We start from the raw sequence: 26626 nt of genomic DNA, 5'->3' as shown, positions 1-26626 counted from the left end.
ATACACCTTCTGAAACCCCCTGTGTATTTGTTGTAGTTTAGACTGGTTGCATGGGTGTTATCAGGATTTCCTTTTACCTGCCTCCTGGGAAGTAGCTTTGCTTTCTCATGTGTAGGCTCTTCTGTCTTCTGGATCATTCGCCTTTTTCCAACTTGGTTTTCTCTTTTTTGGCGGAGGACAAAAATGTTTCTGTATTGTTGCTTCTGTATAAGCTTCCTGAGAAAAGTTGCTTGGGTAATAAATTTTTGGTGGACTTATATGTCCAAAAACGTCTTTATTCTATTCTCTTAACTGATAGTTTGACTATGCATAGAAGTTGAAAATCGTTATATATTAGAATTTAAGGTAGTGCTTAACTGCTTTCTAAATTCCACTTCTGCTACTGAAGTTTTCAGTGCCATTGTAATGTCTAGTTTTTTGTATGTGATTTAAAAATAATGGCTTTATAACGGTATTATTTACATACCATACAATTTACCCAACTGAAGTATAAAAATCTAAAGGTTTTTAATATATTTATAGTTGTGCAACCATCACTGCAATAAATTATAGAACATTTTCATTATGCCAAAAATAGCCATGCATCCATTAGCAGTCACTCCTCATTTTCCCACAATATCCCCCAGTACTAGGAACAACCATTCTACTTTGTCTCTACTGCTTTGTCTATCCTGGATAATTCACATAAATGAAATTATACAATATGTAGTCTTCTGTGACTGACTACTTTCACTAGCATAATGATTTCAAGTTCTACTCATGTTGTAGCTTGTATCATACTTTATTCTTTTTTATTGCCAAATGATATTCCATTATATGGATATACCTCTTTTTGTTTACCTATTTATCCATTGAAAGATTCTTGAATTGTTTCCAGTTTTGGCTACTGTAAGTAACTCTGCTATGAATATTCATATACAAGTTTTTGTGTGTTCTAATTTCTTTTGGGTATATATCTAAGAGTAGAATTGTTGGGACATACAGTGACTCTACATATAACTTTTTGAAGAACTGCCAACATGGGTTCCAAAGTAGCTGGATCATTTATGTGTCCATCAAGAGTGTAGGAGGATTCCATTTCTCTATATCCTCACCAACACTTGTTATTGTCTGTCACTATGATTATAACCACCCTAACAGGTGTGAGGTAGTATTTTGTTGTGGTTTTGATTTACATTTGCCTAATGATTACAGATGTTGAATATCCATTTATGTGTTTATTGGACATTTGTGTAACTTCTTTATAGAAATATCTGCAGATCCTTTGTTTTTATATTGGGTTTCCTTTTTATTATTGAATTGTAAGAGTTATTTGTATATTCTGAATACAAGTCTCTTACCAGATTGGATCTGAAAATCTTTTCTCCCATTGTATGAATTGTTTATTCACTTTTTTGATGGTGTTATTTGAAGCATAAATACTTTTGTTAAGTCCAGTGTATATATTTTTTCCTTTGTCACTTGTGCATTTTATGCCATACCAAACAAGCCTTTTTCTAACCCAAGGAAACAAGGATTTACTCACATTTTTTCTTCTAAGAGTTTTATCATTGTAACTCTTTTACTGAGGCCAGCAGTCCATTCTGAGTTAATTTTTGTATGTGGCATAGGAAGTTTCCAACTTTATTTTTTTTGCATGTGGATTTCCAGTTGACCTAGTACAATTTGTTGGAAAAATTAATTCCTCCCCATTGAACTTTCCTGGCATCCTGCAAAAAGTAATTGACCATAGATGTGAGTTTATTTCTGGATTCTCAATTCTGTTACATTTATCTATGTGTGCATCTTTATGCCAGTACCACCCTGTCTTGATGATTATAGATTTGTAGTACGTTTTTCTTCCTTTTTTTTTTTTTGAGATGGAGTCTCACTGTGGGGCCCAGGCTGGAGTGCAGTGGTATGATCTCGGTTCACTGCAATCCCTACCTCCTGGGTACAAGTGATTATTTTGCCTCAGCCTCCCAAGTAGCTGGGAGTACAGGCATGAGCCACTACGCCCAGTTAACTTTTGTATTTTTCATAGAGATGGGGTTTCACCAAATCGGCCAGGCTGGTCTCGAACTCCTGACCTCAGGTGATCCACCCATCTTGGCCTCCAAAAGTGCTGGGATTACAGGCGTGAGCCACCCTGCCTGGCATAAGTTTTGCAATTGGTATTCTGCTATTGTTGGGTGGGATGTTGTAGATGTCAACTAGGTCTAGTTGTTTATAATGTTGCTCAAGTATTCTATTCTTTGTTGATCTACTGCTTAATTGTTCTTGCCATTATTAAAAGTGGAACATTGAGGTCTTCAACTATTTTTCTTGAATTCTCTATATTTCCCTGCAATTCTGTCAGCTTTTGCTTCATATATTTTGCGAGTCTATTTTTTTGGTGCTTTTATGTTTATAATTGTTGTATTTTTTTCTGATGGATTCACCCTTTCATTGTTGTAAAATATCTTTATTTGTTTCTATTTTTTTATTTTTAAAGTCCGTTTTGTCAAATAATTATATAGCCACTCCAACTTTCTTATGGTTGCTATTTGCATGCTACATTTTTTCCCCATCCATTTTCTTTCCACCTATTTGTATCTTTGGATCTCAAGTATGTCTCTTGTAGATGGCATATAGTCTGATCTGAAGTTTTTATGCTGTTGATAGTTCTGACTTTGGATTTCGTGTTTAATCCATTTACATTTAATGTCATTATTGATAGAGTCAAATTTATGTTTGGTATTTTACCTTTTGTTTTCCTTATCACATGTCATTTTTGGATTTCTATTTCTTTTTTAATGTTTCTCTTCCTTAAGTGAATATTTTGTAGTGTAGTATTTCAATTATTTTAATTGTTTATTTCATTAGGTTTGAGTTGTTTTCTTAGTAGTTGTCCTAAGTAATACAAGATATATCTCAGTTTATCATAATTAACTTCAGATTTATACTACTTTTAGATATAGAAATGTTACTCATATATAAATAACTCTATTCTCTCTTCTTGTATGATCGCTATTATTGTTATACATATTAAGTCATTGTGTTATAAACCCAATAATACATAGCTATAATTGTTACTTTGTATAATTTTATGTCTTTTATAGAGGCTGAGAGAAGACAGGTTAGGAAAGATTTTTATATTAACCTTCTTTTAGCAGTTCCGGTTCTCTTCATTGTTTCTGTGAATTACAATCTGATGTCATGTTCTTACTCCAAGAGAGCATTGCTTTTGTTTTTCTCCTTTGCGTTATTATTGGCAAATCTATTACATTTCTATATGTTATAAGCCTGATACAATTATGTACATAATTTTTACATAATTGCTTTATAAATCAACTATGAAATGAGACATTATGTACTTGTAACATCTTTTATACTTAGCTATATCATGATCAATCCTGGGTTTTTTTGTTATATGGTTTCTACTTACTATCTGCAGTCAATTGTTCTGTGTCTAAAGAATTTCCTTTAGTATTTCTTATAAGCTAGGTTTACTAACAATATGTTCTTTCAGTTTATTTTGAATTCTAATTTTGTAAAGAGAGCTTTGCTGGAAATAAGAATCTTGGTTGGCATTTTTTTCTCTTTCAGCACTTTGAATATATTATCCAACTGCCTTTTGACCTCCATAGGTTCCAATAAGGAGTCTGCTGTTGTTCATATTGAGACTTCTTTGTATAAATATTTTTTTCTCTTTCTGCTTTCAAATTTTTTTCTTTGTCTCTGTCCTTCAACATTTTTACTATGTTGTGAATGCCTTTGTGTTTATCCTACTTGGACATTATTGATTCTTGGTTGTGTTGATTTTTTAAAATCAAATATAGAAAGTTTTTGTGTTTTTTTTTAATGTTGTTGTTCTGTTCCCTTCTTTTCTTCTTATTATTTTGCTACTCTCATTATGTGTATGTTGGCATACTTACTGATGTCCCACATTTATCTCAAGCTCTGTTTATTTTTCTGTAGCTTTTGTTCCCTGCATTATTCCGATTATATAATATGACTTCAAGTTTATCCTTTCTTCCTTCTGTTAGTTAAAATGTACTATGAAACCCCTCAAATAAAATTTTCATTTTGGTTATTTTTCTTTTCAAACCTAGAATTCCTATTTGGTTCATTTTAATAATTTCTATCTTCTCATTTGCATACTTCTGTTGATGGGGCATCCATTCACTTTATAGCTTCATTTACTTCTTTTTAATTTTCTTTTTACTACTTTTATTGTGGTAACACACATATAAGATAAAACTTGCCATTATAGCCAATTTAAATTATATAGTTCAGTGGTATTAAGTACATTTATATTGTTGTGCAACCATCTATCTTCAGAAAGTTTTTATCTTCTCATTCTGAAACTCTCCATTAAGTAATCCATTAAGTAATGGATTCTTGTTTCTTGTTTCCCCTACCCTCTGGCACCCACCATTCTACTTTGTCTCTATGAATTTTACTACCCTAAGTAACTCATATAAATAGAATCATACAATATGTGTTCTTCTGTGGACAGCTTATTTCATTTATGGTAATGACTTTTAGGTGTATCCATGATGCAGCATATGTCAGAATTTTCTTTTTTGTTAAGCCTGCATAATGTCCCACTTTATGCATATGCTATATCATGTTAATTCATTCATCTGTCAGTAGACATTTGGGTGGTGCATTTGTTCCACTTTTTTATTGCGAATAACACTGCTATGGGCATGGTTGTACAAATATCTCTTTGAGACCATACTTTGAATTCTTTTGAGTAATGCCCAGAAGTGGAATAGTGTATCGTATCATAATTTTATCTTTAACTTGTTTTCCATAGTGGCTGCACCATTTTACCTCTCTACCACCAATGCAAAAGGATTCTAATTTTTCCACATCATCACCAAAACTGATTATTTTCCATTTGTGTTTGTTTGTTTGTTTAGTTTTGTTTAATAATAGCTGTCTTAATGAGTGTGAAGTGATATTTCATTGTGGTTTTTATTTTTATTTCCTTAATGATTGGTGATACTGACTATTTTTACATATGATTATTGGCAATTTGCGTATCTTTGGAGAAATGTGAAGTCTTTGCCCGTTTTTAAATTAGGTGTTCCTTTGTTGTTGACTTGCAGGAGTTCTTTTTATGTTATAAATATTAATTCCTTATCATGTATGATTTGCAAATATTGTCTGTCATTCTATGGGTTGCTTTTTCATTCTGATCATGTCCCACTTACACGTTTGGAATTTTTGAGTTTAAATGTATTTTTTTCTTTTGTTGTCTATGTGCTGTTGTCATATCATTCCTTTACTTATTTAAGCATGTTTTCAAAAGTTTTTAAAATGTATTTATAATAGCTGATTTGAAGTCTTTGTCTGCTAATTTCAACATCTGGGGCTTCTGAAAGGCAGAGTCTTTTACTAACTTTTTTTCTTGTATATGGGTTGCACATTGCTATTTCTTTGTATGTCTCATAATATTTAGTTGAAAAGAGAATTTTATGTAATGTATTTTAGCAACTCTGAAAACCTTTCCTTCCACAGTGGGGTTTATTTTTGTTTGCATATTAATTGTTTATTATCTGGGCTTGGCTTTTTCAGTGACATCTATTTCCCCATAGTATGCAGTCTCTGATGTACCCCTTAGAGGGTATAACCTTGAGCATGTTCACAATTACCCTGTGTTGACAGTGGGCTTAACATGACTCTCTTTGACTATCTATTTATCTGATCTTTCTATTATTAAGCTGTGTGTCTTTATTGGTATTACACTTAGCAGATAGCTTGCACGGTCAGCTGATTGTTCTATTAGTTTAAAAAAATGCTTTTTTGCATAAATTGCTCTAAAATAGTCTTATGCAATAAAATCTTTGCTACTTTTCAGGAGATTTAGAGCTTTGTTCTAAACCCACAGTGGTTCTTCTTAGCTGTTTTTTTCTGTCTGGTTTTATCTGTCCTGAATTTTACCTTGCTATTTCTGTGAAGCTACCATCTTTGTCCTAACTGATCACCACCAAAATATTCATTGTTTTTGACAGTTCCTTTAGGCTTGAGATTTCCCATGCTCTGTTACCAATAAAGTTAATATTCTTAAGGTGAGCTACCTAGCTCTCTTTGTTAAGCCCTGCATTTCCCTGAGCAAAACATCTGCATCATGGCTCTGGAGCTGGGGACTGGGACAGTGTTTCCCTCTTCTTAGAGTTATACCTCTGCTTTACAAGAGTCATGCTGAGTATGAGTGGTTGACTTTGGTCTTCTTGGCTTACCTCTTTTGGCTTGGAATCACTGCCCTATGGAGGATCTGGATGAGAGTAACTGGACCCCAGTACATTCTTGATCTGTTCCTGGGATAGAGCTTCTACCCTATGAGTGTATTTCTCCAATTTGTAATTTGATATTCCTGGGTTTTGGCTGTGTCTGTTGTTTTTTGGTTAGAATTATCTAGTTGGGTCTCTTCAGAGAGTAATTCTTCAGTATTCTGCTACAAATGTTAAAAGAGAAAATCTAGGAGGTGTAACTTCTCATTTCAACCAACACTCCAGTTTATGTTCCCACCGCATTCCACTCCCATTTCCACTATTCTCAGGGGTGTTAAGTACCTGTAATTCCTGAGCCTTTCTATTATTTTGGTTTTGTATTGATTTCCTTCTTGGCCTTTCTCCAAGAGCCTCCATGTTGCACGATTTCATTGAGTGACATTCATATCAAAATTTATTTTAATACTGTCCCCTGGAGTTGTTAGTGCACAGTCTTTGTGGTTGGAATATAGCTGCCCTGACCATCATCTCTCTCATTATCTTCAACCTCTGGCTTAGATTTTACTGCATTAGAAATGTAAAGAGCTAAGTAGCTAAGTTAGCTAATACTAATGTACTGCTTTTTTGCTTCTGAATTTTTGTTGATATCATTTGTCTACTCTAGCTTCCTGCCTAGTCTCTTTAACCTTATGGGTTTGTACCTTGTATTTTTATTACAATTTTATTGGGATTTAGGCAAAGTGCATAAGTGGAGAATATGTTCAGTTGTTACATTTAACACACAGTTGGCATTTTTTGACCTGATGTATGCCAAGCGTGGTGTTGGAGCTTTGCATTTGTCTTTGTTCATCTCATTATGTTGAACATACAGATACGTTCCTTTGTTATTGCCTCCTATGTCTGAGTCTAATATGGGGATTTATGTGCCCCATGAGGGGAAAAATGACTTTTCACTTTTAAAGTAGATTTAGTCACAAGTACTTCTAATTTACTAAATATGAAAAAATCCAAATTTTGCTAGCAATATGGATCCCCTTTTACAAAGGAGGTTACATTATTCATGTTGCCTCACCTCCACTAACCCAACTGCTACTACTACCTCCATCCTATTATATTCCTCTCACAAAAGCTAGGCAACATAGAAGTTATATGTGTATAATTCTTCTTCAATTATATATGCATTTTCTTACCCTCCTACCTCAAGGCACAGAGAAATTCCCTTATTGAGTATACACAGTTTCTACTGGCAATTGTATTTTTCTCAGGTCCCTCTGGTAAATTTGGTTACATTTTTTCCTCAAGCATAGTTTCTCTCTGGTAGCAGCTAAATACATTGAATCAGGCAAAAATCTGATATTGGTTATTTTATTATTAATAACCCTAGTATGTCACCCTTACTGCAAAATCAAATGCAAAACTCTACTACGAGGTATGTAATATCCCAAACACCCTGGCTTTGCCAGTCCAATGCACCTTGTACTCTCACCTTTTTCTCTCTATCTTTCTCTGTACTGGCCCATATCTCAGCATTTATGAGAAGATCTAGAAATTATAGAGTATATTTTCACTCCTTATATTTTTTAATATTCATATAAACATATCAAGACATTTGCTAGATCAGAATCTGAAGCTCAGAAGTTTAAGAAACTCACCCATAGTTATATCTATGGTAAGAGATAGCACAAGTAGAACTATATCTTTTGCTTTAGGGTCTAGAGCACATTTTGAGCTACGATTGTGTCTTAGTTTATTCTCTGATTCAAAGAAAACATAGAAATTAAAATCACTGAATTCCTTTGGTTGTGACTATAATGGTAATAATATAATTGCCAACCCACAGAAGGTGTTTATAATGTGCCAAGCTAAGTGCTTCTACTGAATTACTGTGTTTAAATCTCACACCATGTCTATGAAATGTCATTGTCCTCATATAATTAGTCTGAAAAGAGAAGCTCACACAAACATATTTTGCTTTACATTATCTTCTCATATCTTTTTATAGATTATGCTAAAGTAAACATTTTTCCTCACACAATATTCCCAGTAATAACTTATACCTAAAGATTATACGTTTATTTTTTAGCAAATTGTGTCAATGAATAAACCAGCCTTTTTTTATAATTTGTAAAATAAATTAATCTCTCTTCACATTTGATTATGGCCTTGTAGCTATATTTTAATTATCTGTGTAATAAAGTCGTCAATAAAATGTTTCTAAATAAATCAGAATCTAAAGTTGCTAAGTTGCTAAAAATGATTATATATGGAGATTCAAAATAAGCAATTATTTAAATCCAGTATTCACCAATGAGTTGAGGTCGTTGGGGCTCTTTCTCTGAGTGATTTCTTAACTTGCAGGCATAACACAAAATGAGAAAGTCTCTTAGCATTGATGTGGTACACTCTCAGATTTTTTAAAGAAACAATGTTACTTTGGTTTTTTGTTTAATTTATACATTTCAAAGCATACCTAGTGGCATACATCAGAATTGTATTACAGAGAAATATATGAGAAAACAGCATGAAAATCGTAAAAGTAAATTGGAATTTCCAGACAAGAAGAAGGGAACATGAGCATGGAGAAAATATGCATATATGCATATTCTTTTTTTTTTTTTTTTTTTTTTTTGAGACAGAGTCTCGCTCCATCACTCAGGCTGGAGTACAGTGGCGCGATCTCTGCTCACTGCAAGCTCTGCCTCCCGGGTTCACACCATTCTTCTGCCTCAGCCTCTCGAATAGCCGGGTTTACAGGCGCCTGCCATCACCCCCGGCTAATTGTTTGTATTTTTGGTAGAGACCGGGTTTCACTGTGTTAGCCAGGATGGTCTCGATCTCCTGACCTTGTGATCTGCCCGCCTCGGCCTCCCAAAGTGCTGGGATTACAGGCGTGAGCCACCGCGCCCGGCCAGACATGCATATTCCTACTCTCCCTGACACAGAAGTTACGCATATCACTTCCACTCATGTTCTATTGGTGAGAACCTGTTCTATGGCTCTAACCCGACTAAAGGAGAGGTAGGACGTAGAGACTCTGGCTGGATAGTCACTTCTCAGAAACAATTCTGCAGTATGCAAGGGAGAGCACAAATAGTTTTTAACAGATAGCTGTATTTACCATACAAACTAAATGTGTTTCAGCAAAGAATTGGTTAATTAAATTACTCATCATTCATAAAATGGAACAATATGCAGCTATTAAAAAGGATGGGGAGATACATGTATCGAGTACACACACACACACATCTATCTCATTACTTTTTTTTTTTTTTGAGAATAAGGGAAAGTCTTTATTGAATGTGTACAGTTTCAGTGGAAGAAACATAGCAATTTTGAGTAGATCTAAAGGAAGAGTTCCTTAGCACATTGCATATTATTCATTACATGAAGAGTTTTTCTAAATGAAAAATGTTTAGGACGTTCAGTAGAAAGAACAAATTAAGGAATGATCTCCACAGCATAGACCTCAAGGCTCTTATGCATGCAGGGTACAGTTCTAGTGCAAAATCCTCAGGGACAGCATGAGGGCCTCCACTGGGGTGCCTTGGGCTCCTTCCAGGGCAGCAGTTGAAGGGGGTCACGCTGCAGTCCAGGAGACAGGCTGGGGTTACTCTCCTTTCTGGTTGCTTCCTGATGGAATCCTGGGATTTCAGCATCTTCATGGGCGGCCTGGACTGTAGAGGGTGCCCTGCAACGTAGAGGGCACCCTGGGTGTGTGTCCTTCCACCTCTGCAGCCGCTGGTATCTCTAACGCTGGCTCAGGCCGCTTTGGACCCCTCCATTGGTAGCATCTGCGTCTTCTTGAGGTGACTGGAGCCTGTTTGTGGTTTCAGCCATTGACTCCTGGACATGGGAGTCTCGAGAGAGTTTGTGGCCCCTCTCATCTCCGGGAAGGGCTCGGTACCCGATGGAGGTGCATTAGCAGGAGCAGCGGCTCAGCACAGGGAAGTTATCCAGTGCCCTGTCCTAGGCTTGCTCTAGGTTCAGGTCCAGTAATATGTGGGGCTCCAGCCCTGCCTGCCTCCAAGACAGCTCTTCCAAGGTTGATGGATGAAACTCTATAGCCTCAGCCTCCCAAGGCTTGACCAGGCACAGCCACGTAGTTAGTCTAGGAAAAAAGCAAATGGCCTCATTACTTTAAAAAACAAAACAAAACCCAAAAACCATATACAATCTTTTATAAATTCCAGACTCCACTTGGCAGGGTGCGGTGGCTCATGCCTGTAATACCAGCTCTTTGGGAGGCCAAGGCAGGTGGATCACTTGAGGTCAGCAGTTCGACACCAGCCTGGCCAACATGGTGAAACCCCATCTCTACTAAAAATACAAAATTTATCCAGGTGTGATGGCGGGCACTTGTGGTCCCAGAAACTCAGGAGGCTGAGGCAGGAGAATTGCTTGAAGCCGGGAGACAAAGTTGCAGTGAGGGGAGATGGTGCCATTGCACTCCAGCCTGGATGACAAGAGTAAGACTCTGTCTCAATAAAATAAAATAATGAATAACTAAATACCACCAACTCAGTCCATGGAATATTTTCTCAGACCACATGGTTGGTCCACAGCTTCCACCTTATTACAGCTAAATTATAGAAAATTTTGCTTTTTCTTTTTGAAATAGTTGTAAAATCTTATGAAATATTAATATGCAAAATGAAAATTATGAAGTGACAATGTTGTCAGTCACATTTAGTAAATAAACTTTCAATATAATTGCTTACTAGTTCTGGTGGGTTTTTGATGGTTTTAAAAACAATTTTCTATGTAGACATTTGTTGTTTCTGTTGCTTACAAACAGAAACCGTTTTACTTATTTCATTCTTTCTAATTTGTGTTCCTAACCTTTGTTAAAGCCCCTTAATGCACTGGTTACAAACTTCAGTATATTACTGAATATAAATGGTAAGAGAAGTTATCCTACTTCTGTTGTGACATGTTCGTGTTTCAAGGGCAAAATCATTCATTAGGTTGAAGAAATTCCCCTCTATTACTACATAGCCAAGGGTTGTATTTTAAATAATGAATAGGTATTGTTTTTTATTAAATGCTTTTTGGGCATCTATTGAAATGATAGGGTTTCTTTCCCTTACTGTACTGATAGGGTGATCTGGATTAATTGATTCTCAAATGCAAAACCAGCCTGGCATCACCATGACATATTATCCTTTTATATATTGCTGGATTTTAGTGGTTAGTAATTTTGAAGAATTTCACATCTATATTCATAAGGAATGTTGTTCTATATTTTTTCTTTAATGCATTTGTATGATTTGTGGATTGGGGTAATTCCAGCCTCATAAATTAGTTGGAAAATGTTTTCTTTCCTTCTGTTTTCTAGAAGGGCTTATGCAGAATTAGTTTTATTTCTTCCTTAAACATTTGGTAGAATCTTCAGGGAAGCTACCTAGGCCTAGCATTTTTGTGTGGGAAAGTTTTTAAATCACAAATTCAATTATTCTATATATATATAGGGATATTCAGATTATATGTTTCTTCTTGAATGAGCTTTGGCAGTTTGTAACTTTGAAGAAACTTTTCTATTTCATCTAAGTTGTCAATGTGGGCCGAGAGTTGTTCATAGTTTTCTTTTATTATCCTTTAAATCTATAGGGTCTGTAGTGATATCTTCTGCTGCCTTGCTGATGTTTATAATTCATTAGATTTCTAATTTGATATTTGTAATTTGTTTCTTTTTAGTTTTCTTTGTTCTGTTTAGCAAGGTCACATGATACAAGTTCAATATATATAAATTCATCATATTTGATTGATTGCTAGCAATGGACAATAGAAAATTACGGTAAATAATACCATGTAAAATAGAATCAAAACTATGAGACAGATATAAATTGAACAACATATGTAGAAGAGCTATATGCGGGGAACTCATGAAAAATTTAAAAAATTTAAAATAAATGCATATATACCTACCATATTTTTGAATTAGAAGGCTCAGTAGTGTTAAGATGTCAGTATCCCCCAATCTATAAATTTAACATAATTCCAATTAATATCCTAGTAGGATTCTTTAGGAACTGAAAAGCTATTTCTAAAATTTACATGGAAATATAAAGGACCTAGAATCTAAAGGAATCTAAAAATATAAAAGAACAAGGCATAAAAATTTATGCTACCAGATTTCAAGATTTGCTATCATCAAAATAGCATAATTTATAGAAAGGACAGACATACAGATTAACGAAACATAAGGGTACAAAAATATACCCATGGATACTTGGTCAATTCATTTTTGACAAAGGTACAAAGATAATTCAATAGAGAAATGTTAGTAATCTCAGTAAATGGTACTGGAACAATTTAACATTTGTGTGCAAAATGATGAACCTTCAGTCATAGATTTTACCATTTATGGAAATTAAACAAAAATAAACTACAAATCTAAAACTTAAAATTTCTAGAAGAAGTATAGGCTAAATTGAGTCAGTAATGGATTTCTTAGAACTCCCGAAGCAGGATTTATGACAGAATATACTGAGATTTGATTTTATGAAATGTAAGATTTTTTTCTTTGAAATTGTGTTATTTGAAAAGCAGTAATAAGAGAATGCAAAGAGAAACTATAGGCTAGGAGAAACGATATACAAATCATATATCTCATAACAAACTGGTATCCAGAATACATATACGCGCTCACACATGCACGCACACACACGCACACTCTGTCTCGCTCTCTCTCTTTCAGAGCTCAATAATAAGAAAACAACCTAATAACAGTCGGCAGAAGATTGAACAGAATTTCTCTGCAGATAACATATATGACTAGCTAATAAGCACAATGAAAAAATCAATAATAATTAGAAAATGCAAATTAAAATAATTGTACAATAGCTACCACTACATATATACTCAAATGACTAAAAATAAAATTAAATTAAAAGCTGAAAATACCAACTGCTGGGAAGAAGGTAGAGTAGCTGGAAGATTGATATATTGGCAGTAGGATTATAAAAGAATGCAGCCATTTTGAAAAATAGTTTGGTAATTTATTATAAAGTAAAACATCCACTTACCACATAACCCAGCAATCCCATATTTACCCAAATAAAATGATAACCTATATTTACACAAAATCTGTATGTAAATATTTATAGAGACTTAATGCATAGTAACTCCAAACTGGAAACAACTCAAATGTGTGTTACTTGTGAAATGAATGAACAAAGTGAGGTATGTTTATACAATGGATTATTACTCAGTAATCAAAAAGGGAGAACTACCTAATACTAACAATAATATAGATGAACTACCTAATACTAACAATAATATAGATGAATCTCAAATACATTATGCTAAGTAAAAGATGTCAGACTCAAAATACTAAACACTGGATGATTTCATTTATATGACATACTGGAAAAGACAAAACCATTGAGATAAAAACCAATCAGTGATCACCAAAATTGTCAGCAGGGCAATGGGTTGACTGTAGAGGTGCAAAGGGGGTATTTTGGGTTAATGATCCTGTTCTGTATCTTATGAATGGTATTGGTTAGACAACAATACACATTTATCAAAACTTGCAGCATTGTACATGAGAAAGAATGAATTTTACTGAATTTAAAATGTGGACTTCATTAAAATACCAAAAATAGAACAAAAATGCAATAAAGAAGCATTGTCTCACTGCTCTATCTTCTTGTAAGAGAACACACTGAAACTTTGAGGCCAGTAAGTAGTCTAGCACTAAGCAAAGGAAATTCTGAAGAAATTCATGTAAGCAGTCATAAGCAATGGCCTAATCTCTGCAAACCAGCTCACACTGCATTTTACTAGGCCAGAGAAACAGGGGTAAGAGGATGAATGATGTGACACAAATTATCACCATTCTAAATATGTCAAGCATATGTCCTGCTGACAAGAGGAGCTGTCTGGCATGGTAAGTAGCTGTGTCAGCTTTTCAATCTTCAAGCATAAAAAACAGTGAAGTTCTTGTTTTTTTAATGTGCCACATAGGGAAAGAATAATTTTTTCCTCATTACTATGGTTCTAGTTGTTGGATAAAAGGCATTTTTGCACACGCCTAATTTAAGAAGCAATTTTATTACTAAAATTGAGAATGAAATATCATCCCATTTTGTAAAATGATATTGCAGATAATTTATGTATATGGAAAGGTGCTTATACCATTTTGTATTTCCAAAGAAATTTCTAAAAGTTCTAATTTACTCTCCAAAACATAACCTGGAAGCATACAAATAAAATAGCACAGCCATGTTCTCACTGTCTTGCTAAATCCAATACATGATCAATGTGAGTTATTTGACTATAGGTCACAAAGGCAGCAGCATAATGCTATTGACTATACAATGGTTGATCCGGTAGCTATACACAAAAGATAGCAAACAGTGGTTGTTTGGCTTAGAGCTATTTATGTAAACAAAACTAATGAGGAAAAAAGACCTCTATTGGTAATAACTGGTAATGTTTGGAAACTGTTTGCCAACTTCTAATCACCTTTCTCTATTGTCCTGTTTTCACTCTAAGGAAGGTCAGCATGATTTATTTACATGTGTTTCCTAAATCATATACTCGCATACATTTGTGAAAAGGTGTCCTAAATCCCAATGATGTTACAAAGCAAAACAGCCCCTAAAAGCTATGCAAATTAGTATATTTCATAAAAATTATTTGTCTAAATTGTAAATTGGCCCATGGTTATGTAGCAAATTCAATGTGGATGTACATTGCTTCCAAGGGTGATATTTGTATTTTATAGATACAGAGAGATCAATGTAGAAAATCCTTATTTCTTATGATTAGTGTTTCACTATCTGTTGGAGATTTTGCTTTCAGGTGAAAAATTTGAGAGAACTTACCAAACAAACAAATGAAAAACTTCTCCAGGAGACATCAAGAGATGACAAAACTACAACCGAGTCATGTAATACCCAAAAATAAAAGCATAAAAGAGAAAACCCTTCTAATGCAAAAATAAACAGCACCAAATTGCTTATAGTGTATATACGATATGGCAGGATAACAATAGAAATTCTGTTATACTAAATGGATGATTAAGCTTAGATGATAAACTGATAAAAAATGATTATGATAATAAAAATAGTTACTATGTGTCAACAATATTTTAAGAACTTTGTATCACTTACCTCATTTAAGACTCCCAACAACCTTATGAGGTAGTTTCTATTATTATCCCCATTTTAGAGATGAGGCAAAGCATGTAATGAGAGCTTTAGTCATGTACCCATCATCACTCATATGTAACAAATAACCTTGATATATCAAGGACTCAATACAACAATAATCCAATTTTTCCCTGATATCACAGTCCAGTTGGGTTATCAGTGGTTGACTTCCCAGGTGCTGTTTCAGGCTCTTTCCATTTTGGGCTTGTGCCATCCCAAAGGGTGAGAAGTCTGCTGGATTCCCTGCACCCAGATGGCTGACAAGTGTACAGAGAGGAGAAGATTGTCAGGATGCTGTAAGCATCAGGTCAAGGAGTGGCACACACCAATTACTCTCTACGTTATATTGGCTAGAAGACACAAATATGGTTCCAACCTAACTGGAAGACAACTGGGGAATGTCATCTTTTTATTTCCCTAGAAAGAGGAAACAAGACTGATGCACATTTAAATATTCTCTGCCACAATCATATAGCCTGAAATTACTGAAACAGTTGGAGGTAAAGCACTCTTGTTGCAGAGACAAAGGCCTCAACATAATACTCTACCACCATTCAGAAAACAAGATAAGTGGTGAAAGAAATTTCAGTTTTACTCTGAATTAATTTTTATCCTTTTAGACTCCCTCTTACTATTTATTAGTAATACAAAGATATCTATTTTTTGACTATTTCTAAATCAAATGGCTTAGAAGTCTTGATGTCTCAAAGCTACCCACTACTTGTAAACTGTTACCTTGAATTTGATAGAGAAGGTATATTCATATTTTAATAATACTCTCTTTTGCAACTTTTCCTCCTTTACAACTGTGCTAAGGGCTGTATTTGTCCATTCTCACATTGCAATAAAGAACTACCTGAGACTGGGTAATTTATAAAGAAAAAGGTTGAATTGGCTCACAGTTCTGCAGGCTGTACAGGAAGCATGGCTGAGGAGGCCTCAGGAAACTTACAATCACGGTGGAAGCCAAAGAGGAAGGAGGCACGTCTTACATGGCCAGAGCAGGAGGAAGAGAGAGTGAAGGGGGAAGTGCTACACACTTTCAGACAATCAGATCTCATGAGAACTCACTCATTATCATGAGAACAACAAGAGAAAAACGTGCCCCCATGTCCAATCACCTCCCTCCAGGTTTCTACCCCAACATTGGGGATTACAATTCAACATGAGATTTGGGTGGGAACACAGAGCCAAATCATATCAAGGTCATAAAAACATCCCTTAAAAACAGAACAAAGTGGATCTGTGTCAGAAGAATCTTCATCAATTGATTAGATTTGATTTGTGAAATTATAGCTTCTCTCTGTTTATGTATTTATTTATTTTTGAGACGGAGTCTCACACTGTTGCCAGGTTGGAGTGCAGTGGCACTATCCTCTGCCTCCTGGGTTCAAGCGATTCTCCTGCCTCAACCTCCCGAGTAGCTGGGACTACAGGCATGCACCACCACGCCCAGCCAACTTTTTTGTATTTTTAGTAGAGATGGGGATTCACCATGTTGGGCAGAATGGTCTCCATCTCTTGACCTTGTAATCCACCTGCCTTGGCCTCCCAAAGTGCTAGGATTATAGGTGTGAGCCACCACTTCCAGCGACAGCTTCTCTCTTCTAATCAAAAGGATAGTTTTATTTTATGATGGTGAGGAATATGGATCAGACACCGTGTTTACATGTCTGTGTTCTCACTTGCATATTTGCTTCCCTGAGATACAAGTGGTCTTCCTACTTCAGTCTAAAAGTTCCAAACCAATGATAATGTTCCATAAGCCAATGGCTATGCTTCACGAAAGTCACTGGGTGAAGACTAATGATTCAAGTACAAAATTTTTTGTTGTACTCAAATAAGTTTTCTAACAAAATTAATCTGATATGCTTTTAACTATATTTATAGTCATTATAGCATTGCATGCAACTAAGCATAAATGCTAAGCAGTTCAAATAGATAACTATAATAATTAGTATTGCTTTCACAGTCTGTCAAATTTTAAATTTTAGTATTCATATTGTTAGTTCTTCATGGTTCTTCACGATCTGTTAGCAGAATCAATATTTACCATTTCACCTAATATCCTAAACTGTTTAATCATCTCGTGTCGTCACTCTGCACATATACAAATCCTCACGCAGGATAAGTCTAATAAACTAAAAGCTAACTTGACCTTGTATATTTTGCTATTTTCAACTAACAGATCTCCTCCTAACACTCAGAACCATGTTTGAGGTCTGGTCTTTCAGATTAATTTTTCCCGCATTTTGTATTTCTCCTCAACTTTCCATATCACTACCCCCGCTCTTTTCAGTGTTCACTCTCCATCTTCCAGATACGTCAAGTAGAGAGAGTAGAAAGATGGGATCCATAGTATTTGGATTTTCTACTTTGGATTGACACAGTGAAAAGGTGCAGCTGGGCTCCAGGGATTACATGGAAAAATAATAAATTTGACTCACTGAGTGAATACACCTGCATTAAGGTAGAGACTAAATGAATTAGATCAAATCTCTACCCTCATTCTTTTCATAGTGTAACTGAATCTATTTTCTGTGAGAAACCTTTCCTGCTTCCTCTTTCTGTTCCAACCCCTAATTACATTCACCTTTGTCTTCACTGCTCCACTCTAATGCTTTTTAACACCCTCAATCGATCCTATTAGGAAGCCTAGTGCACTTTACAGGCTTCATCCATGTTTATTTCTCAATGAATTTAACATTGATTTCCCTGCTTGCCTCTATAGACTACTCTTCTTCCTTAGGTTTTGTGAGACTTTCTAGGTTCTTCACTTATGTACTTTATTATTTTGCAGTTTTTCTTGGTGGTAGTTCTTATCGCTGATACCTCTTCTGTTTGATTTTCACATGAAGAGGTTCTCTGGGTGTTTTTATTTGTAACCCAAATATTCTTCTTAAGGGAATGCTTCTTTACTCTTTAGGTTTCAATGACCGACTTTATGCTTGTGACTTCCAAATTGAGATCTCCACTACAGACTTCTCTTCAAAGATAGACCCAAATTCTCACTTTCTCCCTGGCTGTTATGTTGTCAATATTTTAAGCTAAACATAATCAAAGACAAACAATATTTTCTTCCCAAACTTGTAGTACTTCTGTTGTACTTAATTCATTTTATTAGTACTACTCATTTAGCGTCATTATGCTTTCACCAAGTTTTTGGCCATCTTTCTAGGCAAAGATTCATAGTCTTCAGTTAGCATTTTGCCATTCCTAGTCACTTAGATAACTTTTCTTCCTTTACTATCTTTCTCTCTACTGTTAGGTACTTTTGAACAATACAAGTCAGAATGTATCACTACTGTCCTCAATAACCAGCTATGTCTCCTGTTGCCCAAACAGAAAATTCTACTTAATCCGTGAATTAATTCACCTTGACCTGGCTCCAAACAACAATTCCAGTCTCTCTCTCATTTTTTTTTTAACCACATCAAGCATTATAGGTTAGCAATGCAGCGTTCGTTATTGTTGCCTGTGTTTCTTGCATGCTTTCAGGTCTTTCTATTTACTTTCTCATATTGTCCTCTTTACCTAGGCTACATTCTCATTAATTTTGTCTATCCAAACTCTCATACTTTTAAGGCCCAACTCAAATTCAACTTCTTCTACCACTCTTTCTCAGATATCCTCCTGCATATTCAGCTTCTAGATGAATCTTTCTACATCCTACCACTTGTACTTTTATTTAGCATATGTGTTTTGCTACTATGATTTATAAACATTGTTTTATATTGTTGTTCTGTCCACTTAATCCCACTCACTTCCACAATCATATTGTAATTATTTTTTAATGAATTTTGCATCTGTGGAACTGTAGCAGAGTGATTAGCATTGACTATGTGCTCAATAAATATCACATTACAATAGCTTATAGATTCAAGCCAATTTTGAGCTGATTCTATGTCCATAAAGTGTAGCACTGCTGAAGTGATATCCTTGACTAGGTGAGAGGGGATGGGATTTTTACATATGATGTTGGGTTGGAGCTTTGATTATGAATTCAACTAACTGTGAAATCCAGGGAGAAGCAATATATGCAGATGTGGACAGAAATGGAGTATAAATCTGGAAAATCTCTTCTGATTGCTTCAGTTTTCTCAAAGAAGTAAGAAGCAGGATCATCATATATGACAGAATGTTAGGAAGGAGGTTTGCAGCTTTAAGAAGTGCAGATGTGTGAAATAATTGTATGAGAATGCTGAACAGTAATTGAACTAAGGATATACTATAGATAATTACATTTATAATACAATACCCAATGTTCAGTTTGGAATGTTTCACGTGTTCTTTTACATATTGGGCTTTTATTTTTTAATTATAATTTGATTTTATTTCTGTAGCACCAGCTAAACTCATGGCAAATATCAATGTATTTTGAATCATTTAACTTTGATCTTCAAAACCCTTATTTGCCTTTCTGGGGAAAAGAGTAAAAACAACAGTATCATAGCAATCTATTTATACCCCTATTTTCAGACAGTCATGCGTCTATCCAATATTTATCTAGTTTAGCGAATCTTATTTCTGTTAGCAATTGTTTGTGCAATAAGTGTGCTCCTGTCACTTCATCTCTATTTCATGCTTTTATCATATTCAATCCTAATTTGCTCTGAAGGTTTGCTAACTTTTGCTTTAATCATGTCTTTTCTCAAATAGTTCAGATATAATGAAATATATTATGTTCAGTATTTCTCTAATATTTTTCTACCAAAGAAAAATAAAATATTGAGATGAGATATATTCACATTGATTGCTATGAAGGTTACACATGGATTAGTAAATCAAAACAAGCTCTCAAAAGATAGAAAATCAATTGATGTGTCAGACAGGAAAGACATAGATGGCAAAATCAACTGCTGAGTTGACATCTTTCCTCTTGAAATAATTTAATTTACCAAAATTTGAAAGGTTTTGTGACTATGAACACGGTAATAAGCTAAAAAGCGGGAGACCAAACAGATTGATCTGGAATTTTATTTACAATAATTCAAGCAAATGTAAACTAACATATTTTAGATAAATATTTTTTTCTAGACCAATCATATAAACTTTCTGGGAGAACAATCGAGACTATAGTGTAAGGATTGTGCACTGAGAAATACAAACAATATTTACATATACAGTTAAATGTAGAGAATATATTTGTTTTTTCTCTACAGAACTGTTATCCAATTGCCAACAGCTGAATTGTCAGTATAAATGTACAATGGTCAGAAATAGTACAAGATGTTACTGTGAGGATGGATTCGAAATAAAAGAAGATGGGAGAAGCTGTAAAGGTAAGTAAAACATATAACGCCATCAAATTTTGTTTATAGAGGCTTAGTTAACAGAAATGTAAGAAGACATCTTTGAGCACCTACTATGTGCTCCACAGTGTTTATGTTAACTTTTCTTTCTTGAGATTTAAAAGTTGCCCCCCCAACAAAAACATAAACATTATTATAAGTTTATGACTCTCAAATTTCAATTTTTTTGCGGTAATTTCAAACTTGGGAAATGTCAACAATTGGAAATGTTTGGGTTAACCACTAACACATTGATCTAATCATTTTAACTTCCTATATGTTGTATGGCTGTTATATAGCTGCAGTCTAGTAGACATGTGTTATTAACTACGTTAGGTTAATAATTACTAATCATGTAATGTTCTTTATAATTTTTGCATTGGTTATTCTGGCAGCTGGCATTTTACCCATAGCAATAATAATGTAATAATGAACATAAATATTGATTTATTTTAAATGTCTGGATTCTTGCTTTTGTAAATGCTTTATAGCAAATATTTATCCTCCAAAATGACTCCCTTCATGAATTCTGAAGAATTTTAGGTTACCTTTCCATTCAGTTGATTCCAATTATACATAAAGTAATATGTATATATAACATATCCACAAAGTTAAATGCATTGCTTTGTATGATACTTAGAATCTATCTGTATCTGTATCTACATATAATATTTCTAATCTATAATATAGCACATGTCTCTCTCTCTCTCTGCCTCTCTCTTTCCTTCCGCGTGTGTGTGTGTGTGTGTGTGTGTATTCAGGGGATAGCTGCATTGACAGAGCCACTGATAAATAGAATACTTTCCAAAGAAATTAGTGCTTTGCTGATTACTTCAAATATTTGCTCTAATATTATCACTTTTACCTTAGAATCTTAAATTTGAAAATATTCATGAGATAATTGTTTAAAATCTTAATGACAAAAATGAGATCCTGATAGTTCATTGACTTAAGTCCACACATCTTCTTAGTAATAGAATTGGGACTGAAACTCATGTCTGCAGAGCCCACTTAGTCTTATCCTGAAGAGGCTCATTGACTTTTCAGGTACATTTGGGAATTGAATTTTAGTTTGTTGTTTGCTTTGTGTATAATACCAATTTTATAAAAAAACATTTATTATCAAGTGTTTATCAGACCCAGAGACTGCATAATCTGACACAGGGAGGCCAAACTCTCATATTTATTTGACTCATGTCATTATGTCATTTTAAGACAACATTTGAAAATCAGAAAATTGCACACAAAAGTTCAGATGTTCTGGAAAATAAGGGCAACAGTAGATGCCTCATAATCACAGAAATCAGCCAGATAAAAATGGTGCCAGACATGGATGATGCCATTGAACATTCATGCTCTTTCCACTTCCAAACAGCCCTTGCCATTCGTATGTGTTTGGCTTAGACACCTATTCTGCATTCTTCTCACTCATTTACTACACCTGACTCCTGTAGTAATCAAGATCTGCAGTTCCTTTTGCAAGGGTGGAGCTGAGTTAAATACGTAGATTCCTGAGTGTTAATTAATTGCTTTTATGTGTTTAATTAAGCACGTAAAAACAACCACAACCGTAATTAATTTCTTCTGTGGAACATTAGTGAAGAATTGCACAGCAATCATTTTAGAAGTCACAGTGGGAGAGGAGATCTTTGTACTTTCTCTATGCTCCTTGAAAGCCAAGTCTGAGCATCATTAGGCTTTCTCAAAACTGTATTTCCAGGTAGCCCTCTGTCTTTAAAGGAGAAAAGAAGGCAGCATTGCAAGTGATGGTATGCCTATTCCTTTGTAGTCAATGTTGTGGAGTTCCATATCTCAGTGCATTCTGGTTAAGTAGAAAGAAGAAAAGAGATAATTGATCATATTGCTCTCCTGGACAGCATAATCATATCCAAAAAACTGAAATAGAAACCAATAATATTAAAGTTGAAAAATCTGTGAAAATAGATAAGCATTATTACTGCCATCAGGGACAGACTTTACCAAATGCAAGCCTTAATTTCATTCAGTATTACTGTAGACTTATCTCCAAATGCTGTATTTTTTCTATCACCAAAAGTATTTACTTCAAATGAGCCATCCATGATTGCTGGCTGTTATGTGACTCTGAAGAAACCTGAGTTTATGAATGCCTTACAAATGCAGAGTTTCACAATTTAAGTTGTCTTATGCTACTCAGCAATATTTTTGCTTTCTCATAGTAAGCTCTTTTCTTAGCTTGGATATTCCCAGAAGTCAACTCTGAAACAAGGATTCACTGAATGTTTTCCTTTATTTGCCATTGTAGCTTTCTCTTTTTCTTTTCTTTCCTTTTTTTTTTTTAGGGGGTGGGGGGTGGTGGGGGTGAGAGGATACAGGAGAAAGGCAACCCCATAGTTGGAGCAATTAAGCCAGCTACAACAAAGGGTGACTGAAGCTTAAGTGTGTGGCACAACTCTCTAGCATGAGAGACAAGGGAACTCAGGCATTTATACACCAATTTCTGAAGAGCAAATTTGTTTTTGTTTTTTGTGTTGGAGATGAGATTACCCTCCTGGAAACTTAACAGGCCCTGAGTCCTGGCAGAGCTTCTGGTGGGAAAGGAAGAAGGGTTTGGAAGTATGCTCAGGCACAGATAAAGATCCCTATGATTGTAGAATCACACGAACAACCTGAGGGATATGAGCAGACAGCATCTGCTACAGTGCCCTTGACCATTCCTTTCAATTTCTTCTTTATTCTCTCAAAATATGTTTTCTTAATCTATTCTCTTTTGTCATAGTCACTGCCTTTATTTTCTGGGTGCCATCTTGTATTACTTCTTCAAATTACTCTTTCTCTTCTCACTATTTACTTATATATCCACCCATGCTTGTTTTGCTGTCATTTCAGAAGAACTTTACTTCTTCTAGTCTTTTTTTCATACATATTTAAAGTCCCACTCACCCAAACTTTTGTCTCAACTTGGTCCATTGGTCTATCAATTTCTACCTCTTTCTTATATACCTTTAAGCACTACATTTCCGCTGGCTATCACTGTAGTCAATAAATATTCTGACATTTGTTCTATTCTGAAAGAAAACAAAAACAAAACTAGAAATACTCACAACAAATGTCCACTTTATATCCTGTCTCTTCCTATAGCCATCATTCCCATCCCCTCCTCCTTTATTATCCACAAACTTTAACAATCAACTACATTTACTTTCCCAATTATCTTATTTTCACTTCATTCCTCCATTTACTGCTATCTGGTTTCTCATCCTATAATTTTCATAAAGAACTTTAAATATCTCTTTTCCCTTAAAGTCTAGTTAAGACTGGTGAAAACCCTCACTTTTATTTTCGAAGGGCTGTTAGAGGCTTCTCAGCATATCTGCAGTTTTTCAGAGCTTCTATATTCTTTATGATCTTGACTCCAAACTCCATCTTCCTATTTATGTATCATTTTGAGATTATATATGGATTTTCTCCACCCCATACCCCTCAACCCAGAAGTAAAACTCAGCTCTTTTCCTAGAGTTTCCACAATTATAAAATCCATGCAAACAAGACAATTTGTATATGTAGTAAGATTTACTGAAGACTTAGTAGGAAAAGGTTTTATATCACAACACACAAATAATTTCAAATGTAATTTTAGACATCCTGATATTGAAACCCTTATGTTACCCCTCCGCTGGGGATTTTTTAACATGCCAGCTGAGGTTTCTTTATTGTCATATCACTCTGATAACAATTGGGTGGTATTTTTCCACATAAATTATCTAATTCTCTAATACTAACTGGATGTCCAACAGTTCAATTCAACTCAATTCTGACATTATCCAGAGGTAGCGTAGACTCCATAGGTTAAGGACCTAGTACTGCAAGACTCAGGTACCAGACGCAAGTTCCAGGACTCACCTATACCTCTGAACCAACCAGTTATAAATGTGAGCATTCCTATAGCCCTCTCCTCAGATGTAGTCATTCACTCTAACAACTCACAGAACTCAAGGAAATATTTTCCTTATGTTTGTTAGTTTATTATAAAGGATGCAACAGCCAAATGGAAGTGATGCATAGGGCAAGGAACGGGAAGGTGGGAGAGGGAAGCTTCTATGCCCTCTCTAGGCACCTTATCCTCCCAGGGGCTCAATGTCTTCACCAAAATGGAAGCTCTCCAAGCCTGTTTGTTCAAGAATTTTTTTTAGCCCAACCCCCAGTCCCCTTTCTTCTCACTGGAGGTCAGGAGATGGGGCTGAAAGTTTCCACACTCTAATCCGCTGTTTGGTATTTTCATGACCAGCCCCCAGTCTGAGACTACCTAGGGGCCCCACCCTGAGTCATCTCATTAGCATAGGCTTGGGTGTATTCTAGAGGAGCTCTTTATGAACACCAAAAGACAATCCTATTACTCAAAAAATTCCAAGTATTTTAGGAGCTCTGTGCCAAGCACTGTGAACAAAGGCCAAAGATATATTTTAATTATGTCATATCAGTTTAACCCACTTAATACCACAGCTTCAATCCATCCTGTTATCTTTTGCTCCCCTCTTCATTTTTCTGTTTCTTTTTTTCTCACCCCCTTTCTCCAGAATTATTTACAGGAGTCCCAAATTATCTTCAGTCATCATTCCCAAGTCGTGAGGACAAAACTCTGTTAATAGGTCTAAGTTTGTGTATCTTATCCCATTTAAGGACTCAGTAAAAAGCAAGTTCCATTTAAGATCAGTCTTCCATTTGTGACTATGTCCCCTTCTTTCCCTACATTACATCAACATCAGTACAATAATGTCCTAACTACTGAATCTAAATGGGAATTTTAATCTTTATCTTATTGGATTCATGCATTGCATATAACCCTTTTGAACATTCTGATATTCCAGAAAAGCTCTCATTTCTTATTTTTTTCTTACAGTAGTCATGAATTTTCCTTCACAGGAGACTGTAAGACTCCTCTTTCTTTCTTTCTGTTTTATTATTATTATTTTTATTTTATTTTGAGACAGAGCCTTATCACCCAGGCTAGAGTGCAGTGTGCAGTCTCGACTCACTGCAACCTCCACCTCCTAGGTTCAAGCAATTCTCATGCCTCAGCTGCCTGAGTAGCTGGGACAACAAGTGTACACCACCATGCCTGGCTAATTTTTGTATTTTTAGTGGAGAAAGGGCTTCGCCATGTTGGCCATGCTGATCTCAAACTTCTGGCCTCAAGTAATCTGCCCACCTTGGCCTACCAAAGTGCTAGGAATACAGGCCTGAGCCACTGCATCCCACCCTGATTCCTCTTTCTTGACTGCCCTTTCCACTTTGGTGTCCTAGAGTATTTTGCACTAGCTAAGTTTTTCTCATCTCCTCTTCCTCTGTGAGAAATATCCCTCTCCTATTTTTAAAATCTATTATATATATGCTATTGATTTCCGTATACTCCAGAACAGATCTCACCCTATATTAACAGTCCCATTTCTCAATTGCTTATCATTACACATTTACTCAAGGCTGCCCTACAGACACGTCAAATTTAACACAGTGAAATCAAATTCGTTATCTCGTCCCATGATAGAGCCATTCAAATCTACACTTCTTACATCCTCTATTTCAAAATTCGATCAATTTTCACTTCTGTCACATCCAATCATTTTTCAAATGTTGTCTATTCTACTTCTTACACATTTGAGTCTATTCCCTCTTCATTTCCACTGCCACTGACTTAGTTCAAAATATAACTTCAAAAGACAATTTCTTGGATAAAATTAGCACATATCTAATATTCTAGGATCCTTTCTCCACATTTACCAAAGCCTTTATTTCATATGAGTGTTTGTAGTTTTAAAATGCAAAGCTGACCATGTAGCCCATCTAATTCATGCTTTCCCAATGCCAATGTGTAATGTACAGTCTTTTAGTTCAGCATACAAATATCTTCATTATCTGGCTCCCAAAGTACTTTCCCAGTTTCATCTCTTCTGCCGCTTTCCTTCATACACCCTTGCTTCATTTGACTCCTTATGCT

The 26626-nt window shown here is 35.1% G+C and overlaps 1 protein-coding gene across 2 annotated transcripts in view; it reads left to right on the top strand.

The window, feature by feature from the left end:
* The window catches only part of LRP1B (LDL receptor related protein 1B), a 1892531-nt gene that overhangs the window by 853141 nt on the left and 1012764 nt on the right, over positions 1 to 26626 (top strand). For both annotated transcript variants that reach the window (XM_031008804.3, XM_055380092.2), the window contains exon 4: positions 20524 to 20643. In XM_031008804.3, coding sequence (XP_030864664.2) covers positions 20524 to 20643 — 120 coding nt within the window. The remainder of the gene's footprint in view (positions 1 to 20523; positions 20644 to 26626) is intronic.

Source organism: Gorilla gorilla, chromosome 11 (assembly GCF_029281585.2).
Source record: "Gorilla gorilla gorilla isolate KB3781 chromosome 11, NHGRI_mGorGor1-v2.1_pri, whole genome shotgun sequence".
Classification (NCBI taxonomy): domain Eukaryota; kingdom Metazoa; phylum Chordata; class Mammalia; order Primates; family Hominidae; genus Gorilla; species Gorilla gorilla.
Note: the sequence above shows the minus strand (reverse complement) of the source record. Positions and strands in the feature narration are given on the sequence as shown.